Source organism: Myotis yumanensis, unplaced genomic scaffold (assembly GCF_028538775.1).
Source record: "Myotis yumanensis isolate MYYU_CA2020_CCGP unplaced genomic scaffold, mMyoYum1.0.hap1 SCAF_9, whole genome shotgun sequence".
Lineage (NCBI taxonomy): Eukaryota > Metazoa > Chordata > Mammalia > Chiroptera > Vespertilionidae > Myotis > Myotis yumanensis.
In genome coordinates this window covers 17,452,631-17,477,590 of record NW_027223760.1, presented here as the reverse complement: position 1 = coordinate 17,477,590, position 24,960 = coordinate 17,452,631, and the positions used below count along the sequence as shown (strand labels likewise).

The following is a 24,960-nucleotide window of genomic DNA, read 5'->3' as shown; positions in this document are numbered from 1 at the left end:
TTCACTTCCCTTTTCATGTTTAAAAAACCTTGTCAGTATTTTCCCTTTGGGAGTGTGTAATTTGTCAATAGTACATATTATTTTAGTTCTAAAGAGGAAAGAGGTAGGGTCATAGATCCTTGTTGATATCTCTTATTTATCTTTATGCCAGATCTTAACATTTCCACTCAATGAAAGACATCGCCACATTTTAACTGTTACAGTGTACGTGTCTTAACTTTCATGTCATAGAAATACAGAATTTTAGAAATGTAAAACCCTTTTGAAACTAATTTTAATTTTATATGTCCCCCCCAAACCACACACACACAGACACACACACACTCACACGCACATTCACACACACGTGCACACACAATTTAACTGATGGAGAAAGCCATTGGTACAGGGTTGGCCTGAGCTCACAGAGTAGTAAGTGACAGAATCAGTATATATATATATATATATATATATATATATATATATATATATATATATTCTCCAGCTAAGTTCTTTCTATTGTAGCCTGTAGTGTGTATATCTGTATTAGCTCCCCAACTTCTTTGTAAGCTTTTGAAAGTGGGGTTCATCCTTATATATACAATTATAACTGCTTGCTAAATGCTTATTAACTAATGTCAGACTTCTGTTTAATGTTACAAGAGCCCCAAATGTTACACATCATTATCTGTTCTTTTTTTATTCAACCTCTCCTATACATAGAAAACATTACGGAATGGCGAAGTGATATATGGTAGAAGGAATTTGATTATGCTTGACTATCATTACTTATAACTTATATATGTTTTTCATTGAAGTATAATTGATTTATATTAGTTTTAGGTGTACAACCTAATGATTTGATACTTGTAGCTATTGTGAAATGATCACAGTCTAGTTAACATCCATGCTCATACAGAGTTATAATTTTTTTTTAAATATATTTTATTGATTTTTTTACAGAGAGGAAAGGAGAGAGATAGAGAGTTAGAAACATCGATGAGAGAGAAACATCGATTAGCTGCCTCCTGCACATCTCCCACTGGGGATGTGCCCGCAACCCAGGTACATGCCCTTGACCGGAATCGAACCCGGGACCCCTCAGTCCGCAGGCCGACGCTCTATCCACTGAGCCAAACCGGTTTCGGCCAGAGTTATAATTTTTTATCGTGATGAGGACTTCTAACCATCTATAGTGAAGTTGAAAATTATTTTAAATTTAAAGTTATTTACTAAAGGTTTAAGTTAGTTCAGATATAGTGACCAAACTCTTATTATGTATTATTCTTCTATCTTTAAAAATGTCTGTGTGATTTCCAGCAAATAAAAAGGACCTTAGAATTCATCTTCAAAATGAAAGCGCAAACATTACAAGTCAGCCCCTCAGCTGTCAGTTTATGCTTCATGGATTTCTGTGCTGTGGCAGAAGTTATCCCAGGAATCAGTTGCTCTGTTACTAGTTTGTATGCACAGAAATTTTCTAAATACTCACCATAAACTGTCTATAGTTTATTTCAGTGTTGGAAGGGGTGTTGTCTAAGCTGTCGAGATACGATGAAGGCACTTTCTTTTCATCCATTCTGTCATTCACTGTAAGTATTTGCATGCGTTCTTTTCTGCTGTCTTTTGACTCATCATAGTCCTTATTCACAACTAAGAATATAATTCTCATAATTATCTCTTTTCCACTTAAGGTGAAAGCAGCTGCAAAATATGTTGATGTTCCAGTAAGTATTTTTTATTTGCTTTTTAAAACTGTATGTAATTATTATTTTTTTAAATAATCATGGTTCACTGTGGGTTTATTTCAAATCTTTAAACCAGTGCCATTCCCCCAGGAAGCAGTTTATTTTTCTTAAGGGCTTGCCCTCGTAACAAGGCCTGGCAGGGTTTCTCTGTACTTTTTCTGCTGTAACTTGGGAACTCTTATGGAGGTCAGTTCATCATGAGAACATGTCAGCCCAGTTGCAGAGGGTAGTAATAGCACCCCGGGCTGGGAGAGCAAATGCCTCACACTATTTATAGAAAAAATGCTCACTCTCTCACCCCTTCACATGATAACCATAAATAAAAGGTCTCTTGTAGGGTTAAAGTAACAATAAAGATGAAGCAGCTACATCAGAGGACTAATTTTCAAAACACAAAAGTGTTATAAGTCAGTTTTCATTCATTTTAATATTTAGTTTTTCACAGAATTCTTGAGAAATAATTGTAACCTCTAAATTTGTTAAAAGCTTAAGATCCCATGAGAGGAGATTGTGAAACTAACTTAAGTACAAGAATTCACATGATAAATACAGTCAACAAGTTAGTGCAGCATTTTTAAGTTATTAATCATAACAAAATTAATGTTTGCCTTAAATCCTATTACCACATATGATCAAGGCATAAAATGTTCTGTGTAATCATATATCTTGGCATATGTGCCAGTTTTCAAAGAATCAGCACAAATGAAAAAAAGTTAAAATTAAAACTAGATGGAACATAAATAATCTCATCTTTGGGTAAGACTGCTTGTGCAGCATCGCTCTCTGGATTGTCATTATGAATGTTAGTGGTTTCAGTACTGACAGGCCTTGTAAATGCATAACACTTTATACTGTGAACTAGATGGTCCCCAAATTTATTATTGCTGCTATCCATATATATAAAAGCCTAAGTGACCATCGCAACCGAACAGATGACCGAACAGGCTGTGTGGGATGACCAAACAGGCTGTGTGGGGCGACCAGGCCGGCAGGGGGGTTAGTGAGGGGCGACCAAACAACTGAGAAGCAGGCTGCTTGGGGCGACCAGGCCGGCAGGGGGGTTAGTGAGGGGCGACCAAACAATTGAGCAGCAGGCTGCATGGGGAAACCAGGCCGCAGGGGGTTAGTGAGGGGCGACCAAATGACCAAACAGCAGGCTGTATGGGGTGACCAGGCTTGCAGGAGGAGCAGTTTGGGGCGACTAGGCCGCAGGGGGGGGCAGTGAGGGGTAACCACACTGGCGGGGGGGCGGGGGGGGGCAGTTAGGGTGACCAGGCCAGCTGGGCGGGGCAGTTGGGGGCAACCAGTCTGGTGGGGGGGGGGGCAGTTGGGGTGATCAGGCCAGCGGGGGGGGGGGGGGGGCAGTTAGGGGCAATCAGGCAGGCAGGCAGGTAAGCAGTTAGGAGCCAGTGGTCCTGGATTGTGAGAGGGATTTCCGGCAGTCGGACATCCCCCAAGGGGTCCTGGATTGGAAAGGGTGCAAGCTGGGCTGAGGGGATCCCCCCATGCACGAATTTCGTGCACCGGGCCTCTAGTCTATAATAATAAAAGTGTAATATGCTAATTAGACCAGACGTCCTTCCAGACTACCTTCCAGACAAAGCCAGGGCTGTGAGGGAAGCCCAGGTTCCGGGTACCAGAGGGAAGCCAGTGCCAGCAGCCAGAGAAAGGAAGGCCTACTCTTTCATGAATTTCGTGCATCAGGCCTCTAGTGGCTCTTATAAATGGACAGTTTAAATGAATAGACCATCAGCTTTATTGCCTTTGCTTGGGGTTTCTTTGGAACAGGGATTTCTATTTTATGAATGATTCCCAAAGAAGTCGTGGTGTACTCCTTTCTTGTACCAGGAATCAGAAAATCACTATTGAGCAAATAAGCAGAAATAATCAGTTGTGTAGAGTTTTGCAAAGCAGCATCACAAAAGAAAGAAAGAAAGAATTAAGGAAACAGTTGATATTTACCTTAAAAAGAAAGACAAGTAATCACTGGAATACACAAACTTCATTGGAATTCCTAACACGTTTTATAATATCGTTTTGTTTTTATTTTGAATTATTAATGGAATGGAACACCATAATTATTCCTGTTCTTAGAGCTCTGAAGTTCTTAATTTGACCCTCTACTAGATCTGTTAGACCCCACAGTGGTTCTCAACCTTCTGGCCCTTTAAATACAGTTCCTCATGTTGTGACCCAACCATAAAATTATTTTCGTTGCTACTTCATAACTGTATTGTTGCTACTGGTATGAATCGTAATGTAAATATCTGATATGCAGGATGGTCTTAGTCAACCCCTGTGAAAGAGTCGTTCGACAACCAAAGGGGTCGTGACCCACAGGTTGAGAACTGCTGCCCTAGAACTTCAGAGGTGAAAGTTACACAAAGTGGTTCATTCACTCTCCTTCTAAATGCAGAAACCGCCTCCCCTGATGTCCCTCACAAACATTCATTGAGGCTTTTAAATGTTTTAAGTGATTGCAGACTCACCATAAGGCAGCCTCCTCTTATGTATAATGAGTTGAAATTCTGTAGCTCTCTGACTTCAGCCTTGCTTCTCATCCCTCTTTTGTATGACAGCCCTTCAAATATTTGATGATAATTATCACGCCTCCTCTTCCCAAGAGATACTCAAAGGGATATATTACCTGAGGAATTATTGTTTTCTACATTAAACATCCTCAACTTCTTCACTGAACTCACTAATTAAATGTTTATTGAGCAAGTACTAAGTGCTGGGCCCTGGACATTCATAATGCCCACAAGCTGTTCAGTGTTAGGGATGAAAGAGATAGACAAATAGAATATGAATGCAGCTATAGCAGTTGTACTCATCATGGGAGTCACTCTCTAGATCAGCAGTTCTCAACCTGTGGGTCGCGACCCCTTCGGGGCTCAAACGACCCTTTCACAGGGGGCGCCTAAGACCATCGGAAAACACATATATAATTACATATTATTTTTGTGATTAATCACTATGCTATAATTATGTTCAATTTGTAACAATGAAATTGGGGGTCACCACAACATGAGGAACTGTATTAAAGGGTCGCAGCATTAGGAAGGTTGAGAACCACTACTCTAGATGAATCCCAGTTTACCAATGTCACTATTAATCAAGCTGGCCACCTCCCTGCTCCTAGCAGAGTTTACTGAACTATACATGTGGTCTGGCCATAGCGGATTACTAAGGAAAGAGCTTCTCCCTGAATCTGGACATTATACCTCTCTTATTGATGCCTCTGAATATTAACTTCAAAAGCTATGAAGGGCTGTTGACTGTTAATGTTTTTTATGCTAAAAATCCAGGAACTTTGCCGCCCTGGAGTAGTCTTTTAAGGAGAACCTTATGAGAAAAAAAGAACACTGGCTCACCTTTCACAAAAATTAACTCAAATCTGATTTAAAAACAACAGCCTACCTGTAAAATGCAAACTACAAAACTTCTAGAAGAAAACATAAGGGAAATATGGGTGGCCTTTGATTTGGTGATGATTTTTATTTTTTTTAAATATATTTTATTGATTTTTTACAGAGAGGAAGGGAGAGAGATAGAGAGTTAGAAACATCGATGAGAGAGAAACATCGATCAGCTGCCTCCTGCACATCTCCTACTGGGGATGTGCCCGCAACCCAGGTACATGCCCTTGACCGGAATCGAACCCGGGACCCCTCAGTCCGCAGGCCGACGCTCTATCCACCGAGCCAAACCGGTTTCGGCTGGTGATGATTTTTTTAGATAGAACACCAAAAACATCCATGAAAAAAAAATCATAAGTTGGACTTAATAATTGATTGCTCTGCACTGGTAAGAAATGAAAAGCCACAGACATATATTTGATGAAGGACTTAGATCTAAAATATACAAAGAATGGTTCATACTCACCAATAAGAAAGCAAGCAACCAATTAAAAATGGGTAAAATCTGGGAACGGACACTGCAACAAAGAAGTATGGTTAACAAATCATCATATGAAAAGATGCTCAACATCACTTGTTAGTAGGGAAATGCAAATTAAAACAGATACCACTACACACCTATTGGTATGGTTAAAATTTTAAAACTAGCAGTAGTAAAATGTTGACAAGGATGCAGAACAATAGGGACTCTCATTTATTGCTGGTGGAAATGCCAAATGATGCGGGCACTTTGGGAGACTGGTAGTTTCTTATACAGCTAACCAGTCTTACTGTGCAGCTTGCCACTTGCGCTCTGCTCTTAGGTGTTAATCTGACTGAGTTTTTAAAGTGTCCACACCAAAACCTGCACACAGATGTTCATAGCAGCCTCATGAATAATCAGCAAAAATTAGAAGCAACCAAAATGTCCTTCAGTAGCTGAATGGTTATATAAGAAATGGCATACTCATACCATTGGAATACTAATTCGGCAGAGAGAGAAAAAATAGCTACCAGGCCAGGAGAAGACCTGGATGAATCTTAAAGGCATGTTGCTAAGTGAAAGAAGCCAGAGAACGCTGCACACTGTACAATTCCATTTATATCACATCCTAGTAAAGGTTAAACTGTAAAGATTTTAAACAGATTCATGGTTGCCATAACTTCAAGGTCAGGGAGGGTGGGAGAGGTGAAGCCCAGGGGACTTTTTGGAGCAGTGAAGCTAGTCCAAAGATCTATGACATTATACATTTGTCAACACCTACTTGTACACCACAAAGGTTAGACCTCAATATATGCAAATTTAAACATTCAATTAGGATATCCTGGGATCCCAGGATGGAAAAGAGACAGTGATAAAATAAGCTAACTAACTCTGTTGCAAATGTGTTGAATGACGTCACTGAGAAAGATGGAGGAAAAGGTTTTGATCTGAGTAACTGGAAATGAGTGGAATCTGTAAAAATAAAAGAAAAAGGAATTGTGCATAAGTGCTATACTCTAGCTGATAAAGTGTTTTCCCACGGGTTAACAATTCAGAAACCATTATACATGGACACTGGAACTGAACAATTAAGTAAAGGGATGGTGGTTGGTGGGAGCCGAGTTTCTCACTGTTGAAATGAGAGGCTGGAGACAAGCAAGTAGAGGCTAGAATGATCCCTGTGCTGATGAATTAGAGTTGGAGACATTAGTATGAACTTGGCTTTAGCTTAATATAGATAGAGCCGGTTACATGTAGAAATAGTTTTAGATATATGTATATGCATGGGTTGCTTTCCTATTGTTGAGTATATACACATCTATTCCTTTGGTTTTTGTTAGTGAGAAAGCCTAGAAGCAATGATACCCCAGTAGCAACAAACACACCTAGTGCCCAAATCTTGCTCTCTAATCCCCAGTAAAATGATCCAGTACTCCTTTTAGAAATGGTTGCTACCAGGGACAGGGACAGGAATTATACAAGATAAGCTTGGAGCATCTTATGGTGACAGAAATTATGAAAGTATTTAAAGTGCACACACACATACACACACACACAACCCGGCTGGTGTAGTTCAGTGGCTGAGCATCAACCCAGGAACCAAAAGGCCACCGGTTCCATTCCTGGTCAGGGCACTTGATCCCCTGTGGGGGACATGCAGGAGGCAGCTGATGTTTCTCTCTCTCTATCCCTCTCCCTTCCTCTCTCTCTAAAAAGTCAATAATGGGCACTACGGGTGTGATGTGGAGTCCAGGATCTTCGTTGAAGTTCCACCTCTGCCCCCTGCTTGCCCTCTGCCCCATGGGCTTCCCTTTTCCCATTTGCGCAGTGAGCATGCGTCTAGTCCCTGTGCTGTCCCCCTCGCTGGGTTCTTAGGGGGATCCGGTGTGGGTGTTAACAGGAAAGTGCTTTGTAAACGAAAAGCACTGTGACAGTAAGTGGGGCTGGCATCGCTCCTACCTGGCTTGGTGTTTCTTGTTCCCATGCATTTCTCTGCAGTTTCCCTTCTTCAGAACAGGAGCATTTTCCAAAGGAAACATTCTTTTCTTTCCACAGAGTAAAAAATGTTAGATTGGTTTTTTTATTTAATTCTTTTATTTTAGATTAAGCGCCTTGCATATATTAAGGGTGACTTTGAAAGGCACAATTGGCCAGTTCATTACAGTAGTGTTTTCCCTACTTTCTTTGCTTTACTGCTTCTGATATTGTTTATTACTTACATAAGGCCGCTCGAATACTCGGTGCCTTACTTCAGAATGTGAGGCAGGCAGAACCCAGGGAAAGGAGCACCGGCCCCCTGGGACATGCGCCCGGAGAGGGAGTGGTGTACGCCAGGCCCAGAGGAAGGGCCTCCCTGTGATAGGAGTGGGGGAGGTGTGCACTGTGCTTCCTACAGGAGCCTTTTGCTTCTCTCACTTACTCCTTTGTGTTTTGTATGTTTGACTCGTCTCTCTCACATAAGTTCAATCCATAGGCTACCCCTGGAACCGAACATTCTAGCATCCTCGGGTCTCCCTGAAGCCAAAATCTGAAAGGTTCCAAATTGGGACTCAGTCGATCCGAGTCAATATACAGTTTCAAAGCCAAATGAAAGAATACCCACAGCATTTCAGTTTCACTTCGGAGCCTCAGTGCAGTTTTGTAGTTGACATTATAACAACCGTAGATAGATGACAGAAAGGTTAGTGAACACTATTGTAAGCTGATAGATTCAGTACCTTCGTCTTCGATATAACCATCACTCATGAAAACAATAGGATAAAGCTAGTATGTGATACACATATTAGCATGCCCCTTGTTTGGTTCTCTTGTATCAGTAGCTATTTCTCTAAATCTGAAATGTTAGTTATTCTTGCTATATATCAGAAATAGCAAAAGAGATACTAAATGCTCATAGTCTCAAATGGCCAAGGCACAGAAAGATTAAAATTGAACCCCTAAATCTCAGTTGAAAATCAACCTGCCTCTTTTCCGTAAGTGTTGGAGGCTAATATCTTAAGCTGTCATTCAGAATTCCTTTTTTTTTAAGATTTTTTATTGATTTTTAGAGAGAAGGAAGAGAGAGGGGGAGAGAGAGAAACATCTATGTGGGAGCAACCATCTATCGGCTGCCCCCCATCAGGGATTGAACCTGAAACCCAGGCATATGCCCTGACCATGAATCAAACTGGCAATCATTTGGTGCACAGGACAACACTCAACCAACTGAGCCATATGAGCCAGGGCAGTATTCCTTTTAATATTTAAAATAACCTGCTCCTATGAATGCATAAACTACCTCACTGCTTAGAAGAAATTGTGTGAAATATTCATGTGAATGTTAAGAATGAATTCAATATGACTACCTAAGTTATAGGAGCATTCTAGCAGACTCTGACTTCAGATACTCTTATAGATAGCATTATGGTAGGAATCTGCTTTTTACTGACTATATTCACAGAAGATCCTTATCCAGACCAAGAACTCTGGAGTAATGGAACTCCTCTCCTTGAAAATGTGAGACTGAACAAAATGGACACATTCAAAACACACACGTTACGTGCCCCATGTCTAAAAGATGTTTTCAAAAGGATCTGGATGCCAGTGTCTTTAATTCAGAATTTTCTTCCTAATTTGGAAACAAAATGCATCATAGTGTTAATTAAAGGAATTTTAAATACTTTGAATTTAACAAAGAGAAAGGTGACTTCATGGCTGCTTCACTACTGGAAATAATATTTTGGGATCTTTCTAGAGAATAATGAGAATTTTTTTAATTCATTGTTTTAAAAAATAAACTACTATTAAATAATCTTGAAGACATTATATCCTTGTGAATTTTTCTTGTGAATTGTTTACATTTCTTCCCTTCTCCCCTCACCCCTTTTGTGAATTATTTCTTTTCCTGGGCTTATATAATTTGTAAATTGGCATAAATCTAGTTAAAGGTTTCAATTCTGTGTTTTTCCTTTTGCTGTTCTGTGTGAATACAATATAATTTTCAGCTTTGTAGCAAACATAAAATATATATATTTTTACAACATAATCCTCATAGCTATACTCAAAACCGCCTATTATTTTTAAGTATTTGAGAACATATAATTTATTTAAACTGCTCCAAATGCTTTTGAAAAGCTTAACCTTAAGAGCAGTTTTACTCATGTATAAAAATATAGATATTGCCCTAGCCGGTTTGGCTCAGTGGATAGAGCTTCAGCCTACAGACTGAAGGGTCCCAGGTTCAATTCCGGCCAAGGGCACATGCTCGGGTTGTGGGCTCGATCCCCAGTAGGGGGCGTGCAGGAGGCAGCCGATCAATGATTCTCTCTCATCATTGATATTTCTATCTCTCTCTCCCTCTCCCTTCCTCTCTGAAATCAATAAAGAAATATATTTAAAATATATATATAGAGAGAGAGATTCTTGCATAAATGTCAAAGTAATAAAGGATATATTAGCAAAAGAAAAAATATATTTTTAGCAAAACCTAGAATAGGTTATGTGTTTGTAGCACTAGGTCCCATGTTCCTGATGATCAGTTATAGACTTTCTGAATCTAAAATGCTAGACTGACATATAACTTGTTCCTATGACAATTTCAACTTGAGAAGACATACGGATGTTTTAAATCTTGCAAGATTTGTTTTTTTCCAAAGGGTAATAGTATTTTCTTTCCAAAGCAGGCAGATTATCCTAAATCAGAATATCACAGTTTCGCTCTCCATTGGTTCTTCAAGGCAAGCTTTTCTAAGTTGTGAGAAGTGCACTTTTCATTTAAGTAGATTATACTGTAGCTTCTAGTTAATCTTTGAGACTAGAATAGTATATTTTTAAAATGTGCCTCCTTGTTAAATAGACACCATGACAGTGTTTGCACAGTGTATCGTTAACCTCCAGTGGAAGGTTAAGCGGCTGCCTCTGTATTTAAATCTGTTGCTGTGAGAAATGACTGGCAGTGTTGCACCCACCTACAGGGAAATGGGGGGAGATCAGACTTGCACCTGTGGGATTAGGTGTAGCAGCAGGAAGCAAGAGCATTTACAGCATATAATTAACAAGGATTTTTTTCTCTTTTTTTAAAACAGCATGTTCACCGCACTAGGTGAGCTAGTGATTAACAGTTGAAAAAAAAGTTGCTGGAGTCTGCACCCCTACTTACACTCCTTCACTCACCGGTGCATTCTATTACTTTTGTAGCAGTCAGAGGAACTCGCCTCGCCACCCTTCATTTCCTTCACTATGTATTGATTTCTTTGTGCTCATGGAGAATTTTTCTAGTTGGTTTTTTTATGTGTGTGTGTGTGTGTGCCCTTTTAGTGCAGTTTTGTTAGCCAAATTCTGTTTTCTGAATCAAATTAGAAGTAACTTAGGGACTCCTATTTGATTTAGAAACGACTGCCCTAATGTTTATTAGGTGGGAAAGTTAATGCATAGTGATCTGTGGCTCTCAGCGGTTCAGATGGGAGCATGAAAAAAAAAAAAAAGCATTTACTCTCTCTAAGTGGTATTTAGTACCGAGTGTGCTTGCTGGGTGGCTTTTAATGGTTATTTCCTCATCTTCATTAGGAAAACTATAATTTAATTACCAATATAGAAAGGATTCGTAAACATAGCTCTCTAGAATAAAACTTCTTGATACAAACTCATCCACATGCACAGCGGTTAACATTTCACAGCTGCCCCTTCGCTGAGGTCGGTGGGCAAGTTTGGTGGGCAGCCACCAGCGCCAGAATTTGTAGCGATATTCTGTCTCCGCGATGTTGTCATGTGCTTTCTTTTCATTTACACCCAAAAAGACAAAAACTTAACGGAATGTGTTCAGTTTGTTGTTGCTGTTGTTGTTGTTTTTCAACTCAACTTCATTTCCTAACAAGATAGCATGTAATTATGGAATTAGATCCAGTGACTTCCAAAGTATGTAAATCTTGCTGCCATAAAACAGTCTTTGCACGAAGGAGCCGCTGAACCAGCGATAATGTCTTCTATCCAAACACATTTGTCCTATAAGTAGAAACTGTTTAAAAGGAAAATCACATCTTTTCAGCAGTTTATCAGAGATAATTACCCTTCACACAGCAAAGGAAGGAGAAAGTGTTTTTAAAGAACTATAATTCTAATTGGCAAATGTCACCAGCTGTTGCAGCTACTCTTACTTGTGTGTATTCTTTTAATGAATATATCTCATGCCACAAGCCACATGAAAATATATTCACTAGGTGTGAAATTCCCATATGTCAAAGTTTCAAAACTAGGTAAACAGCTCAAAGAGAAAGGAAAAAAAAAATAATGCTAATGAGGACCGTAAGAATTCTAGGTTTGTTTTCCAGGCAAGTTGATCTTAATTTGCCAAAAGGGGAGAAAATGTAATTTCAGAAAGAAAAACACAGAAACACTTACTTTGTTGAAATAAACTTTTAAGTTAGCATTACCTCACACTCTCAACCAGAGATTCTCATTTCCTTAGAAAGTCGTAGAATTTTCTCAGCTCACAGATGTCTGTATTACATGCCTGGGGTCTGCCAAAGAGAATAGTGTTTCATTTTCTCTTGGGCCTAAGCTATAAATGGTTAGTTTTAGATGGTAGAAGATAAACTCTTCCTGGACAGTGTTTCATGATGTCTAATGTTATCTTGAAAGTGATCAAGGAGATAAAAAAATACCTTAGAATCTACGGCAAGTGTTTAAAGCCATTATTCTCCAGTCCTCATGGCTATGACTTAGTTTCCAGTGAGTGAGCCTGATGGGTCAAGTGGTTGACTAGGTTCAACTTCCACGCATACTCTTCCTTTGAAAGACAGAAATGAAAATGGGGTTGGTGGGAGGAAATGGTGGAGAAGGCAAGCCTCCTGTATGTATATATTCTTGAACTGCTACTTTACAGGGCTGTTCCCAACCCCTCAGTATCATATGCATCATAGCATTTTGTTCTCGGCACCTGCCTGCAACTCCAACACTGAGCTAATGTGTTATTATGTATAGAAAATTGTTCTCATGTCATTTTCATCCTACAGTGGTGTGTGTTCTGAATTTTTTCCTTTTTGGTATCTTGACAAAGTTTGAGGGCATGGACAGAAGCACTTATGAATGAGTTGTCCTCACATATTTATTGGTAGTCAGTAATCTTTACGAATCACCCTGCCTCTTCATTGGAAAAACTGATATATAAACACCCGCACACCACAGAAGAAAGCAACCTAGGTTTCGCTTGATTGTCCTTGTAGTTATTTCAACTTTTAAACATTGCTTATGAAAATTATGCAGGAAAATAGAGAAGGAATGAATTTGGTAACTTGCTGCCAATATGCTTGGAATATAATTACCTACATTGTCAATAGAAGCTCTTGAAGGAAAGACATTTGTATAGCTGTTTCAAATTATAACTGAAAACTAATTTTATTATATCAGGGTTTTGTTTGAATGGATCCTTGAATCTGTGTGGTGCATATTTCCCTTTAGGCTAAATAGAAAAGCAGTAAAAACTTGTGATGCTCATTACCAAGAAATAACTTTGTTACCAAAAAAATCAAAATTTTATTAATGAGATATGCTACTTGCCTGTAATGTATCCTGGATAAGAGATAGGGAATTTTATCATTGTATATAATATATGCTCCCCCCCCCCAAAAAAAATTAAGTGGTAAGAACTTTTCTTCATTTTAAGGAGAAGGCACTACCAACTGTCCTAACATCACTCAGATGTATACCTTGAGTTATTTTTCCACAGCATATGCCTCATTTAACTATTAATGTTTAATAAGTTAAAACCTTATTAAATATTACTTAATAGTTAAATCATCCATATCTTCTCTCACCTACTTTCCTTGCAGTACTTACTTTTGCAAAATGAGTTTGTTTATAGAGGTCACTAGAGGCCCGATGCACAAAATTCATGCAAGAGTAGGCCTTCCTTCCCCTGGCTGCCAGCACCAGCTTTCCTCTGGCACCCGGGACCCAGGCTTCCCTTGAAGCCCTGGCTTCATCCGGAAGGATGTCCAGTCTAATTAGCATATTGCGCTTTTATTATTACAAATAAGTGCATTCTGTGGATATGAAATGATGCAAGACTAACTTATTTGGCATCAATTCTATAATTTAGTTATTACTAATGCCATATACTAATTGAATAAGTAAATCAACATAGGTTATTACTCAACCCCAGGAGTGAATCATACAAATAAACATTTTTATTAACTGTTCAGCTATGTGAAACTCAAGGAAGAACTGAAGTCTAGAAGGAAAACTCTTGAGGAGCCTTCAGGTTTTGTCCCTTCCTCGTACTGATTTTATAGCAAGAAGGAATCATATTAACTGCCCTATCTCCTCTAACTCCAAATGTTGGATAACTCTGGAAAGTTATCCAATCCACACCTTTGGATCTTTATCAATACTCTTATCGCATTTCTAAAATAAAATAAAACCTTGAGATAGTGTCGATAAATGTAAATTAATAGAAGCAATGGATAAACTCAAAATTTTGCGTTATGTTTCATTTTGTAATGCATTAAATGTTTTTTGCCCAGTATCTTCCTAGTAAGGTTTTATTCAGGTTAGTAAGAAAATTTATTTTGTATTCCTTAAGTACCCATACTTGAGGAAGGCAACCAAGGAAAGCTAACATATTTATTTTATTTTTTAAAATATATTTTATTGATTTTTTACAGAGAGGAAGGGAGAGGGATAGAGAGTTAGAAACATCGATGAGAGAGAAACATCAGCTGCCTCCTGCACACCTCCCACTGGGATGTGCCCGCAACCAAGGTACATGCCCTTGACCGGAATCGAACCTGGGACCTTTCAGTCCTCAGGCCGATGCTCTATCCACTGAGCCAAACCGGTCAGGGCAACATATTTATTTTTAATAGATGTGGATACATCTCCCAAAGATGATGGAAAACAAATTGTATTTGAAATTAGAAAATGATTATTGCATGTGGGAATTTTTTGAAAAAGTTATTCATTTGTCCTGCTTGGCATATTTGCCTTTTAAGATAGTCTTTTTTTAAAAAAAAAAATTATCATCCAAGGATAAATTTCTATTGATTTTTAGAAAGAGGGGGAAGGGGGGAGAGAGGGAAGGAGGGAGGGAGAGAGAGAGAGAGAGAAACATTGATGTACGCAATAAACATTGATCAGTTTCCTCCCCTATGTGCCTGGCTGGGGATAGAACCCACAACCTATGTATGTGCTCTGACAGGGAGTCAAACCCACAGCTTTTTTGATGTACTGGATGATGTTCTCACCAAAGGGTCAAGATAGACATTTTAAATATATATATCTAGTTTACAACCAATGATATTTCTAATCATTTTAGTAATGATGAATAACTATGACCTCAAGTTATAGACATCAGTGATAAACGTTCATTTACTTTAATTGTGGAGTTTACTGAGGGTGCTCACTGTTCATTTGGGCTTGAGCATATTTTTCTGGAGCAGTTTTTGAAATGATTAGTGAATGATTTCCGGGGTTGTGATTAAATATTTTTGCAATTAAGGTCTGATATTCTTTTCTTCGCCATGCTTTTCCCTCACCACAGAAACCAGGAATGGATCTGGCAGACACCTATATTATGTTTGTTCGGCAGAATCAGGATATTCTTCGAGAAAAGGTCAATGAAGAAATGTATATAGAAAAGTTGTTTGATGTAAGTAACTACTCTGCAAGGTGTGCTGGCATTACAGATGCTCTGAAGGGAAAGTTGCCTTTTGATGTGTTGGCAAAGCAGACTCTTATATATATATATATATATATATATATATATATATACATAATTTTTAAATAAAATATATATTTTATATATATATTTTTTAAACATATATATATATATATATTTTTTAATGATTTCATAGAGGAAGGGAGAGGGAGAGAGATAGAAACATCAATGATTAAAGAGAATCATTGATCGACTGCCTCCTGCCCACCCCACACTGGGGATCAAGCCTGCAACCTGGACATATGCCCTGACCAGGAATCAAACTGTGACCTCCTGGTTCATAGGTCAGTGCTCAACCACTGAGCCATGCTGTCTGGGCTAGACCCTCCTTTTTTGATCCTTTTACTTTCATGCAGCTAATATCATTGACAATTTTAATTCTTTGCTGATGGAAACCTTAATTGGCTTCTCTTTGCACATGAAAACTGTCACTGTTAGAATGAGCGACTCAAAACCCTTCTGAAGTGAATTTTAACAAGCGAGATGATCATCAGTTTACCACTGTGTCCAGCGTCATTTCACTGGCCTCTGCAGTGCTCCATAAACAGGATCCGATTGTAATGGATGTGGGCCTGCCCTAAAAGTTGTGTTAAGTCAGTGAAATACTCTTCAGTTAAACAAAGAAATAAGCCGCAGTGAAGGCACGTACCTGCCACTGCTGTTTGTTGAACGTTTTGACCTTGACTGACAGTGCTGATGTGTGCTAACGGGTATAATAGTGCAGCTTTGTCAGTAGGAAGGTCTTCACTGACGCACAACAGCTCCTAGAAATGGGGGATTGGGACTTTTTAAAAAATATATTTTTATTGATTTCAGAGAGGAAGGGAGAGGGAGAGAGAGACAGAAACATCAATGATGAGAGAGAATCATTGATTGGCTGCCTCCTGCATGCCCCACTCTGGGGATCAAGCCCGCAACTCAGGCATGTGCCTTTGACCAGCATGGAACCAGAGACCCTTCAGTCCGCAGGCCTACACTCTATCCACTGAGCCAAACCGACTAGGGAGAGGACTGGGACTTTAAATCTCATGATCCTTGAGCCATTTCTTGAATATCTGTAAAGGAGACTAAGAGAGCAGTCCATTTCAGTAACAATGTTGTCATTCATCTGTAATTATTCACAGTCAGTCCAAAGGAAATGCTACTTTGCTTGTGACATAACTGTCTGTTCGCCACAAGGCTGATTCTGAAATGTAAGATTCGCTTTGAATTGTATTTATTTATGTACATCTCTGCATTTTAGAAATGCTTTTCTGGCAGTTTCATTTAATTATGCGAGCTACGGCAAATGTTTTCATAACAGCAATTCACGGGCTTCGTGGTGACACGTCAGCTGTGGCACTTACGGAAGGTCCTGCTACGTCATCGTCCCGCCCTGTTCTGCCCTGTCAGGGTCTCTGTTTGTCAGATTGGGTGGTCAAAACGAGTCTTCTCTTTCATGCTTTATGTGTCTAGCCTGTACCCAGGCTGTTTTACAATAAAAGTATCATCTGTTTTAATAAGCTAAGTGTTAATATGTGTGAAAAGAATGATTTCCTAAAAGCTTTGATGCCCTGCAGGGGTAGAAAAATTGTCATCCATCCAGCTGGCTCTTTTACAAAATACTGAAACCATATTAGCAACTTCTGCTTCCATTTGGTCTTGCTTTGAATTTACAAACATATGCTTCACTTCCTAGTTCTCTTACTTTTTTTTTTTGCTTATGTGGTAATTTTCAAAAATGTGAAACAGAAGAGGAAAGTTGAATTACTGTTATTCCCTTTATGTTTCTTTTTAGTCTAGCTAAAGCACATAGTCTGTGGTGAAGAAGGGTAGAGTCATTCTGGAAATAGGCCATTGTAAGCGTGTGTGTGTGTGTGTGTGTGTGTGTGTGTGTGTGTGTTCTTAGCATCTTCAATTTGTTGTCTTGGTGACCTATTTATTGCAAAGCTTGCTATCACTTCATAACTTTATAGAGGTAGAATTCTTTATCTATAATGATATTCCCCACTTCAATTCCACTTTATTCGCCAAACTTCTTTTGAAGACTGTGTTAACACTAACAAATGAAACTAACTAAAGTGGACACAAGAAAGCCAACTTTAAAATGATGTGCTATTTACTTGTCCCAGCTATAGATGGTTTCCTCTCAGTGCCTACACACCTGACCTGGCTGTGGGTTTGCTTCTGAAAGGAGCCCTGGACAAGCAATCATTCTGGTTTGGGTTGGGAAGGTTCTGCCATTTTGCAAACCCTCCGTAGAACATTGGACTTGTTATTTGTAAAATAGTTAAATGTTCTTAAACGTTCTAATATTTTTAAGTTTCACATTTTCATTATTGTAATTAAAAAATAAAATAGACTCTAATTCTATTGGTATGTCATCAAGAATAACATGTACAAGGGGGGTACTAAGAGCCCCTAATTAGCCAAGACTGAATTCGCCTCAATTGCAGTTAGTAAATGAGAGGTTATCAAGTATGTGTTGAAAGGTAGTGTAAAATGTGTATCTTAAGCAACAGATCATTACTGAGAAACATTATATAATTATTGGAAATCCACGTGGCTGGAGCTTAAAATAATATTGTTCAGTGTTAAGAAACAGTTGAAAATAATGACCCTATAAATACTGTTAGCAACATTAGTCTATTACAGATAAAAGATTGAAGAGAATAATTTTATTCAGGCATCATGACAAACTTTTGATATTCTAATTAAAGTACCTTCTGAGTACCAAAGGAAATTAATCCTCTTAACACACCCACGTGTACACACACACACACACACACACACACACACCAAATCCTGAGATGTTAAAACTAATAGTATCCTTTGAAGATCAAAAAAAAGTTGATAATATGCCCTACCTGGTTTGGCTCAGTGGATAGAGCACAGCCTGAAGACTGAAGGGTCCCAGGTTTGATTCCGGTCAAGGGCATGTACCTTGGTTGTGGGCACATCCCCAGTAGGGGGTGTGCAGGAGGCAGCTGATTGGTGTTTCTCTCTCGTTGATGTTTCTGACATTCTCTCCCTTCCTCTCTGTAAAAAAAAATCAATGAAATATATTTTTTAAAGTTAATAATAGGACAAATATCAAGACATTCTACTTCACTCCATAAGTGGTTAAACTTATAAAACACTTTTGCTTAAAACAAATGACTTCAAAAATATATAAATAATTTATGGCAGCCCTATGCTGTTAATAGAAGGAACCAACTTCAATTAGGTACATCCCTAATCTTTTCAAATTATCAAAAAGTAATAATAGCCTTAGCTATCACCACTACTATTCTGGGGTACCTCCTGGTACATGTGCGGGGTACTTTACCTATAGCAGTGATGGCGAACCTATGACACGCGTGTCAGAGGTGACACGCGAACTCATTTTTTTTGGTTGATTTTTCTTTGTTAAATGGCATTTAAGTATATAAAATAAATATCAAAAATATAAATCTTTGTTTTACTATGGTTGCAAATATCAAAAAATTTCTATATGTGACACGGCATCAGAGTTAAGTTAGGGTTTTTCAAAATGCTGACACGCCGAGCTCAAAAGGTTGGCCGTCACTGACCTATAGTATCATTTCTAACCTATAGGCTCTATGCCATCATCTCCATTTTACCCTCATTTTCCATCTAAGGAATCTCCCATTCAGAGAAGATAAGTGACGTAAGTGTTGAATCAGACTTTAAAACCTTGTGTCTCTAGTTTCAACATCCATGCTATGTCTACCATAATTCATTACTTACAAAATTTGAAATGATCAACGTGTTGTGGAAAGAGGGTTAGACCAGAAATACAGAAACCTGAATTTCAGCCACAGTTGTTCCATTAATTGTCTGAGTGAATTTTAAGAAGTTACGTCACCTGTGTAAGGCTGAGTATAGTTAGTACACATGAACTAAAAAAGTTGGTCTAGAATCCCAGATGATTTCTGAAATCGCTTCCAGATTTTAAACCATCTAAATTAAATTAGTTCTAATTTTAGAAATGACTAACATTGCTGTGTTGTTCGCATGCCAGGTCTTCCACCCCTAAGATTAGCAGTTGTTTTTATTTTATTTTTTGGATTTTTTTTGTGAGGATATATTTGAGAGAGAGAGAGAGAGAGAGAGAGAGAAAAGCATTGAGGTGAGAGAGAAACATCGATCGGTTGCCTCCTGTGATTTGAATGGAACCCACAACCTTTTGCAGTATGTGAGGACTCTCAACCAACTGAGCCACCGGCCCAGAGTAGCAACTCTTAATATTTTCTGTGATGACCAGGTGAAAGCAGGGAATCCCACACAAGCAGCAAGAGCAAGTGCAGTGGATAAGAAGGTAGAAAAGAGATTCTATATAAAAAAAATCTGTGCCATCGGACATTCTATGTATCTGCCACCATGGTCTGAATCCCAGATTTGGAAAAGAGTTGGAACTCACATATTCTGTATTCATGCTAAGTGTTTCTGAGTGACCAGAATATTTTAAACAGAGGCTGTCTCTGCCTCTCTAGTAACCACTGGTACACATGCTATGGTAAGCTTAAAATCTACATGCTAAATTTACTTTTTCAATTTAAAAAAAAGTATCTGGGTAAGATAAATCTTTAAGGAAGTTTTTCTGTAGTGGGAGAGATAAGGGATTCACCATAAGGTTGTTCCGCTTTGTAGGTGATCTCTCTTACCCCGTGTCCTTTTTTTTCCTTTTAATATAAAATGTCAATGTCAGTATAGTAAAACCTCAAAATAACGGACTAAATCAGGCGAGGGGCTGTCCGTTAAGGCCGAAAGTCCATTATATAGTAAAAGTAGGTTTTCTGAACGCATATGTTAAAAATTGACAAGTTGGTTCATTTACCTGTTTTTACTTATGTTGACACATTTGTGTAATTAAAATTAAGTATGAAAGGTTTATTTCACAGCAGTTTTCTGTATGCATTGCTGTGATGTTAAATTTACACTGAATAGATGTAGTAAATGTACACAGGTCAGAGGGGCAGGTTTGGGGCACTTTAGTCAACCCCTCGGTGTTGTAATATTCTCAGGCGCATTCACCAGTCTCAGTGAGTCACCAAGTGCACGGGCTGGGGTGAGGCATAGCGCACGTGGGAGCATTGGCCGCAGGTGTTAAAACTGCTGCAGAAAGTCATGCCTCATGACAACAGGACCAATCACCCCAAGCGTGCAATGCGTTGTGAACACGCAATAATCATTTGTGAACTTAGTTTATGAATGGTGACTCTTGGATTTAAATATGTAGACTACAGTGTTTTTTTGTTTTGTTTTGTTATAAAGTAATGAAAATCTTTTTAAAAATGTATTTTTATTGATTTCAGAGAGGAAGGGAGAGGGCGGGAGAGATAGAAACATCAATGATGAAAGAGACATCATTGATCGGCTGCCTCCTGCACGCCCCCTACTGGAGATCAAGCTGGCAACCCAGACATGTGCCCTTGACCAGAATCAAACCCAGGACCCTTAGTCCTCAGGCCAACGCTCTTGCCACTGAGCCAAACCAGCTAGGGCGATTACTACAGTGTTGTTGTTTTTTTCCAACATATGGCCTATTTATTAAAATTTAACATAACAGTGAATTAATAAACCTGTTAATTTATTTTTAAATAAGACTGTGAAACAGCCTCTCCATTTTTAAAAAGATTTTTAAAATTAATTTTTTGAGAGAGAGGAAGGGACAGGGAGAGAGAAACATGGATGTAAGAGCAAAACATAGATCTGCTGCTTCATGCACACCCCTAACCGGGGATGAAACTGCAACCAAGGCACATGTCCTGACCGGGAATCAAACCAGCAAGTCAGGAAACCGTGAATTTAATTATAAGCAAATCTTTGTTAAAAGCATTTTAAAATTAACAGAGTGTTCATTTTCACATGTGACATATGGACCGAAAATTTTGTCCATTACATGGAGGTCCACAAAACCGAGGGTCTAACGTAGTCTTTTTTAAATTTTTATCAAATCAAAACCATCTACAACTCATCTAATCCCAATATAAACATAGGACAAAGATTTTCTAATTCTTAAATTCCATCCTTAATGTCTACTATGATGTTGCTTCCCACACTCTCAGGTTTCAGGACACACAGTGCCAGCCACAGGTGCCCATGTGTCAGGAGAGACACTGGTAACATTCCTGGAGGGCTTTGGGTCTCTGGTTGGAAAGTGGTGATGTTTTACATGTCAGAATTGACATCCAGAGGAATTGCTGCAAGAGCACCCTCTGAGGTCATTTCCTAATGGCCAAGAACATGACAACACGGAGGGGTTGGCCAAAGTGCCCCAACCTGCCCCTCTAAACCTCTGCAAATTGATTGGGCACTGCCCACCGTGAGTCCCTTTGAAACAATTTCATTTAGCGCTCATGTTGCTGAAGACACATCAGGGTGCAGTACTTAATTGGCAAATCATGCAAATGAAACATTCTCTTGTGTTATAAACTGATTAAACATTTAATTATTGAGGAGTTTCATCTCAGTGACATTTTTTTAAAATACTGTTGCGGTGTCTTCTAAAATTAAAAGTAATTCTTTAAATGGTAGTTAATGAGCTACATTCATCCCAACAGTGTTTGATAAGGATTAATTTCTCAGAAGTTTCCTTGAAAAAAAATTCTTTTCAGTAAAGAAACTCTAAATTAAACATTTAAGTAAAATTAACCTCAACTATATTGATGAGTTCAGTAGCCATTTTATGATTCAGTGCAATGAAAAGGAAAAGAAGGGGAAAAAAACAACTATTACAGGTAAGTGTGCTTCTCAAAAAAGCTAATTTGGCACTTACTCCAAATAAGAAAGGGGGGAAATGCTCAGAATTTTTGAGTTTAGCATTTCACACTAATGCCCAAATTTTTGATTTGAGAACGTATTTCCATCCTCAGTAAGATCAATATTACTATCCTTAAGTTATTTAAAAATTCGGTTTATTGTCATGTTGATTTCCCAAGAATAGTGGAAGTCACCAGAGCCCCGGTAAGAATGGGTCCTAGTTAAACTTTCTTCCCATAACTCCCTCAGAGGGTGTGTTTACCACTGACCATCTACTTTTTCAGTCATATTCTCGGATGAATTTCCCTCTCAAGTAACTGGAAAGTTTTTCTATAGACTTCATAAATGTGTATAAATTTCCACTACAGAGTATGTTCTTTTTTGGCTTGTGTGTATATAAAAAAGAATTCAAATATGAAACATTAACTGTGGGTCCGTTATGCCCAACCATGATTCTCCTATCAACACTCAAAATTGCACATTCATTTCTGTCACGTGGCATAAGAATTCTATTTCTTTTCTATCACTAGAAAGAGATGGATGATATAAGTTCAGTGATGTACTCGAGGCTATTTGAGATCATTTATTTCTAAACAGGTAATGTTGTGTACCCTGGTGCCTCAGTGTGTACTAAAGACAGATACAAAGTTTGACCGAGTGTTTGATATCTGTGTTCTCTGAGCAGCATTTCATTCATTTTGCAGTCACGTGTGTTAACACTGTGTGGTTGAGCTGCTTTAGCACATTGTTTTCGGGTGTGTGTGTGTGTGTGTGTGTGTGTGTGTTCTTAATTGTATATATTCCTGCATTGTTTTACCTACAGTATCTGGGCTCGCATTGAAGTGGTTTGGCCTTTTTTAAGATAGTCATAGTCACACTTTCTCTGTGTATTGTCTTACCTGCCTCAGTAAATGCCATACAGAGTTTGCTCTTTACCTTTTTTTTCCCCTCAAAGTTTGTTTCCCTTTTAAACCTCTGCTCTCAAATTACAGCCGTCTGGTTCATTTTTGTTAATAACCCTTATTTTCATGTTATTATTTGTAAGTGTAAGAATTTATTTTTTTGAGGGATCTATTTTGATGTGTGGTTTTGCCAAAACAGCTTTGGCAAGCCCAGGCGGGGCTCGGAGCGGCCAGAGGCCCTCATTTGAATCTAAGCTGTTGGTGAATGAAAACCTGAGAAACTTGAGAGAAGCGTGCCTAATTGCCTCAAAGAAAACGCATGGTAGCTTGTTGATCTTGTTTCTTTGATAATTCAAAATAATCTTCAAGAAATATGTGGCCTCCTTACTTATATTCTTGAAATGTGATCATGGGACACAATTGTCATTTGGCTCATTCCCAGAAATTCACAACCTTGCATGAGGCACCTGGACATATGTGGCAGGTCTGGTAGCATCAGCTAATTAACAACACAGGCTTAAACAGGCACCTCATCTGGCAGTGCAGTTAGTTGCCTGATGGTGCTCAGCGGGGTTGGGTAGTGCTTTTTATTTTTCTATCCTAATGGTCTGCTGCCCACCTAATTTTGCCTTATTGTCAGTCACTACTTACCGCAGCTTGGGGCCCTCCCAGGAGGCTAAATTATTATCAAAGGATTAGGGAGATGTAGCCTTGCAGCTCTGACATTTCTGATTACTTGTCTATGCCAGAACACTAATTAGCTGTGACTAATTAAGAAAAATGTTCCTGCCATAGAAAACCATTTAAAAGAACTGAGAAGAAGAAAAGCAATTCAAAAGCTGAGCAGTGCTCAGATTTACGGATGCTCTTTAGATTTCCACCAGAGCCTTAACTCACCTTTAATAGTGCTCAGGATTAAAAAAAAATCTCACATGCGGACTGATCTGAGGGCTCTACTTGACTAGGGAGGAAAATGTTGATCACCTAAACGCTCTTAGTAATGGTAAAATTGTCTTTGATGAATGGAAGATGACAAAACTTTCATTTTCATCCAGATATTTTTCTAAACACCAGATGCTTTCAGTGTGCATCTGCATTCATGCAACCATCGAATACCACAGACTTCATAGTCTTTGAATAAATTAGAATATTCTTTCTACTGATTTTGTGCACAATAGTTGAAAGGATTACTGGAAACAAGTTGAGCATTCCAGAAGTTACTCGGTATTGGTTTCGTGCTGCGTTCACCTTTAAGATGGTCTGAAGTTCTGGCTTCCCCTTGCAGAGCCCGGCTTTCCCTGGTGACTTGGCATGCTTGCACTGCAACTGGCCACGGTGCCTTCATGGAAATACACAGGCCTCCCCTGAGGCCAGCAGCTCTGTCCGTGGACCAGTGTGATGTTCTCATAGAACCAACAGCTACTACTCTCCTTCTCTTCAGACCTAACTCCATCAGCAAGTGACGCATGGCTTTAAGGCTATTGGGGCTTTTTGAACTCCCCCTGTCAGCCACCCCCTCCACAAGCTTTCCCGGCAGCATCGTCACTGCCACTCACAAGTGGGCACCACAGTGGCAGCCAGATGGCCACGATTATAAACACCTAAGCTTGAGACAGAGCCCTCGATTGCTCAAATTTCTCAATCTCAGCTCAATCCTAGATAAGTGACCATCTAAATGTTGCTCTCTTAATCTGGGCAGAATATTTTGTTCAGATTAAAGAAGGTTCTCACCTCTGCCTCACCTAAATTCTTCATGCTGTTTTTTCTTGTTTTTGTTTTTTGTTTGGTTGGTTTTTGTTCCGAGGATATTTTTCCATTAGAGAGAATGGAAGGGAGGAGGAGAGAGAGAGAGAAACATTGATGTGAGAGAGACACATCAGTTGGTTGCCTCCTGCATGCCCTCCGACCAGGGCCAGGGATCAAGCCTGCAACCAAGGTACGTGTCTTTGACCGGAGTCAAACCCAGGACCCTTCAGTCTGTGGGCTGACGCTCTATCCACTGAGCCAAACCAGC

At 39.0% G+C, this 24,960-nt stretch overlaps 1 protein-coding gene across 9 annotated transcripts in view; it reads left to right on the top strand.

Annotated features, from left to right (window-relative positions):
• The window catches only part of CADPS2 (calcium dependent secretion activator 2), a 497,767-nt gene that overhangs the window by 456,044 nt on the left and 16,763 nt on the right, over positions 1-24,960 (top strand). For all 9 annotated transcript variants that reach the window (XM_070423807.1, XM_070423806.1, XM_070423804.1 and 6 more), the window contains 3 exons: positions 1,488-1,571; positions 1,674-1,706; positions 15,124-15,231. In XM_070423807.1, the coding sequence (XP_070279908.1) occupies positions 1,488-1,571; positions 1,674-1,706; positions 15,124-15,231 (225 nt within the window). The remainder of the gene's footprint in view (positions 1-1,487; positions 1,572-1,673; positions 1,707-15,123; positions 15,232-24,960) is intronic.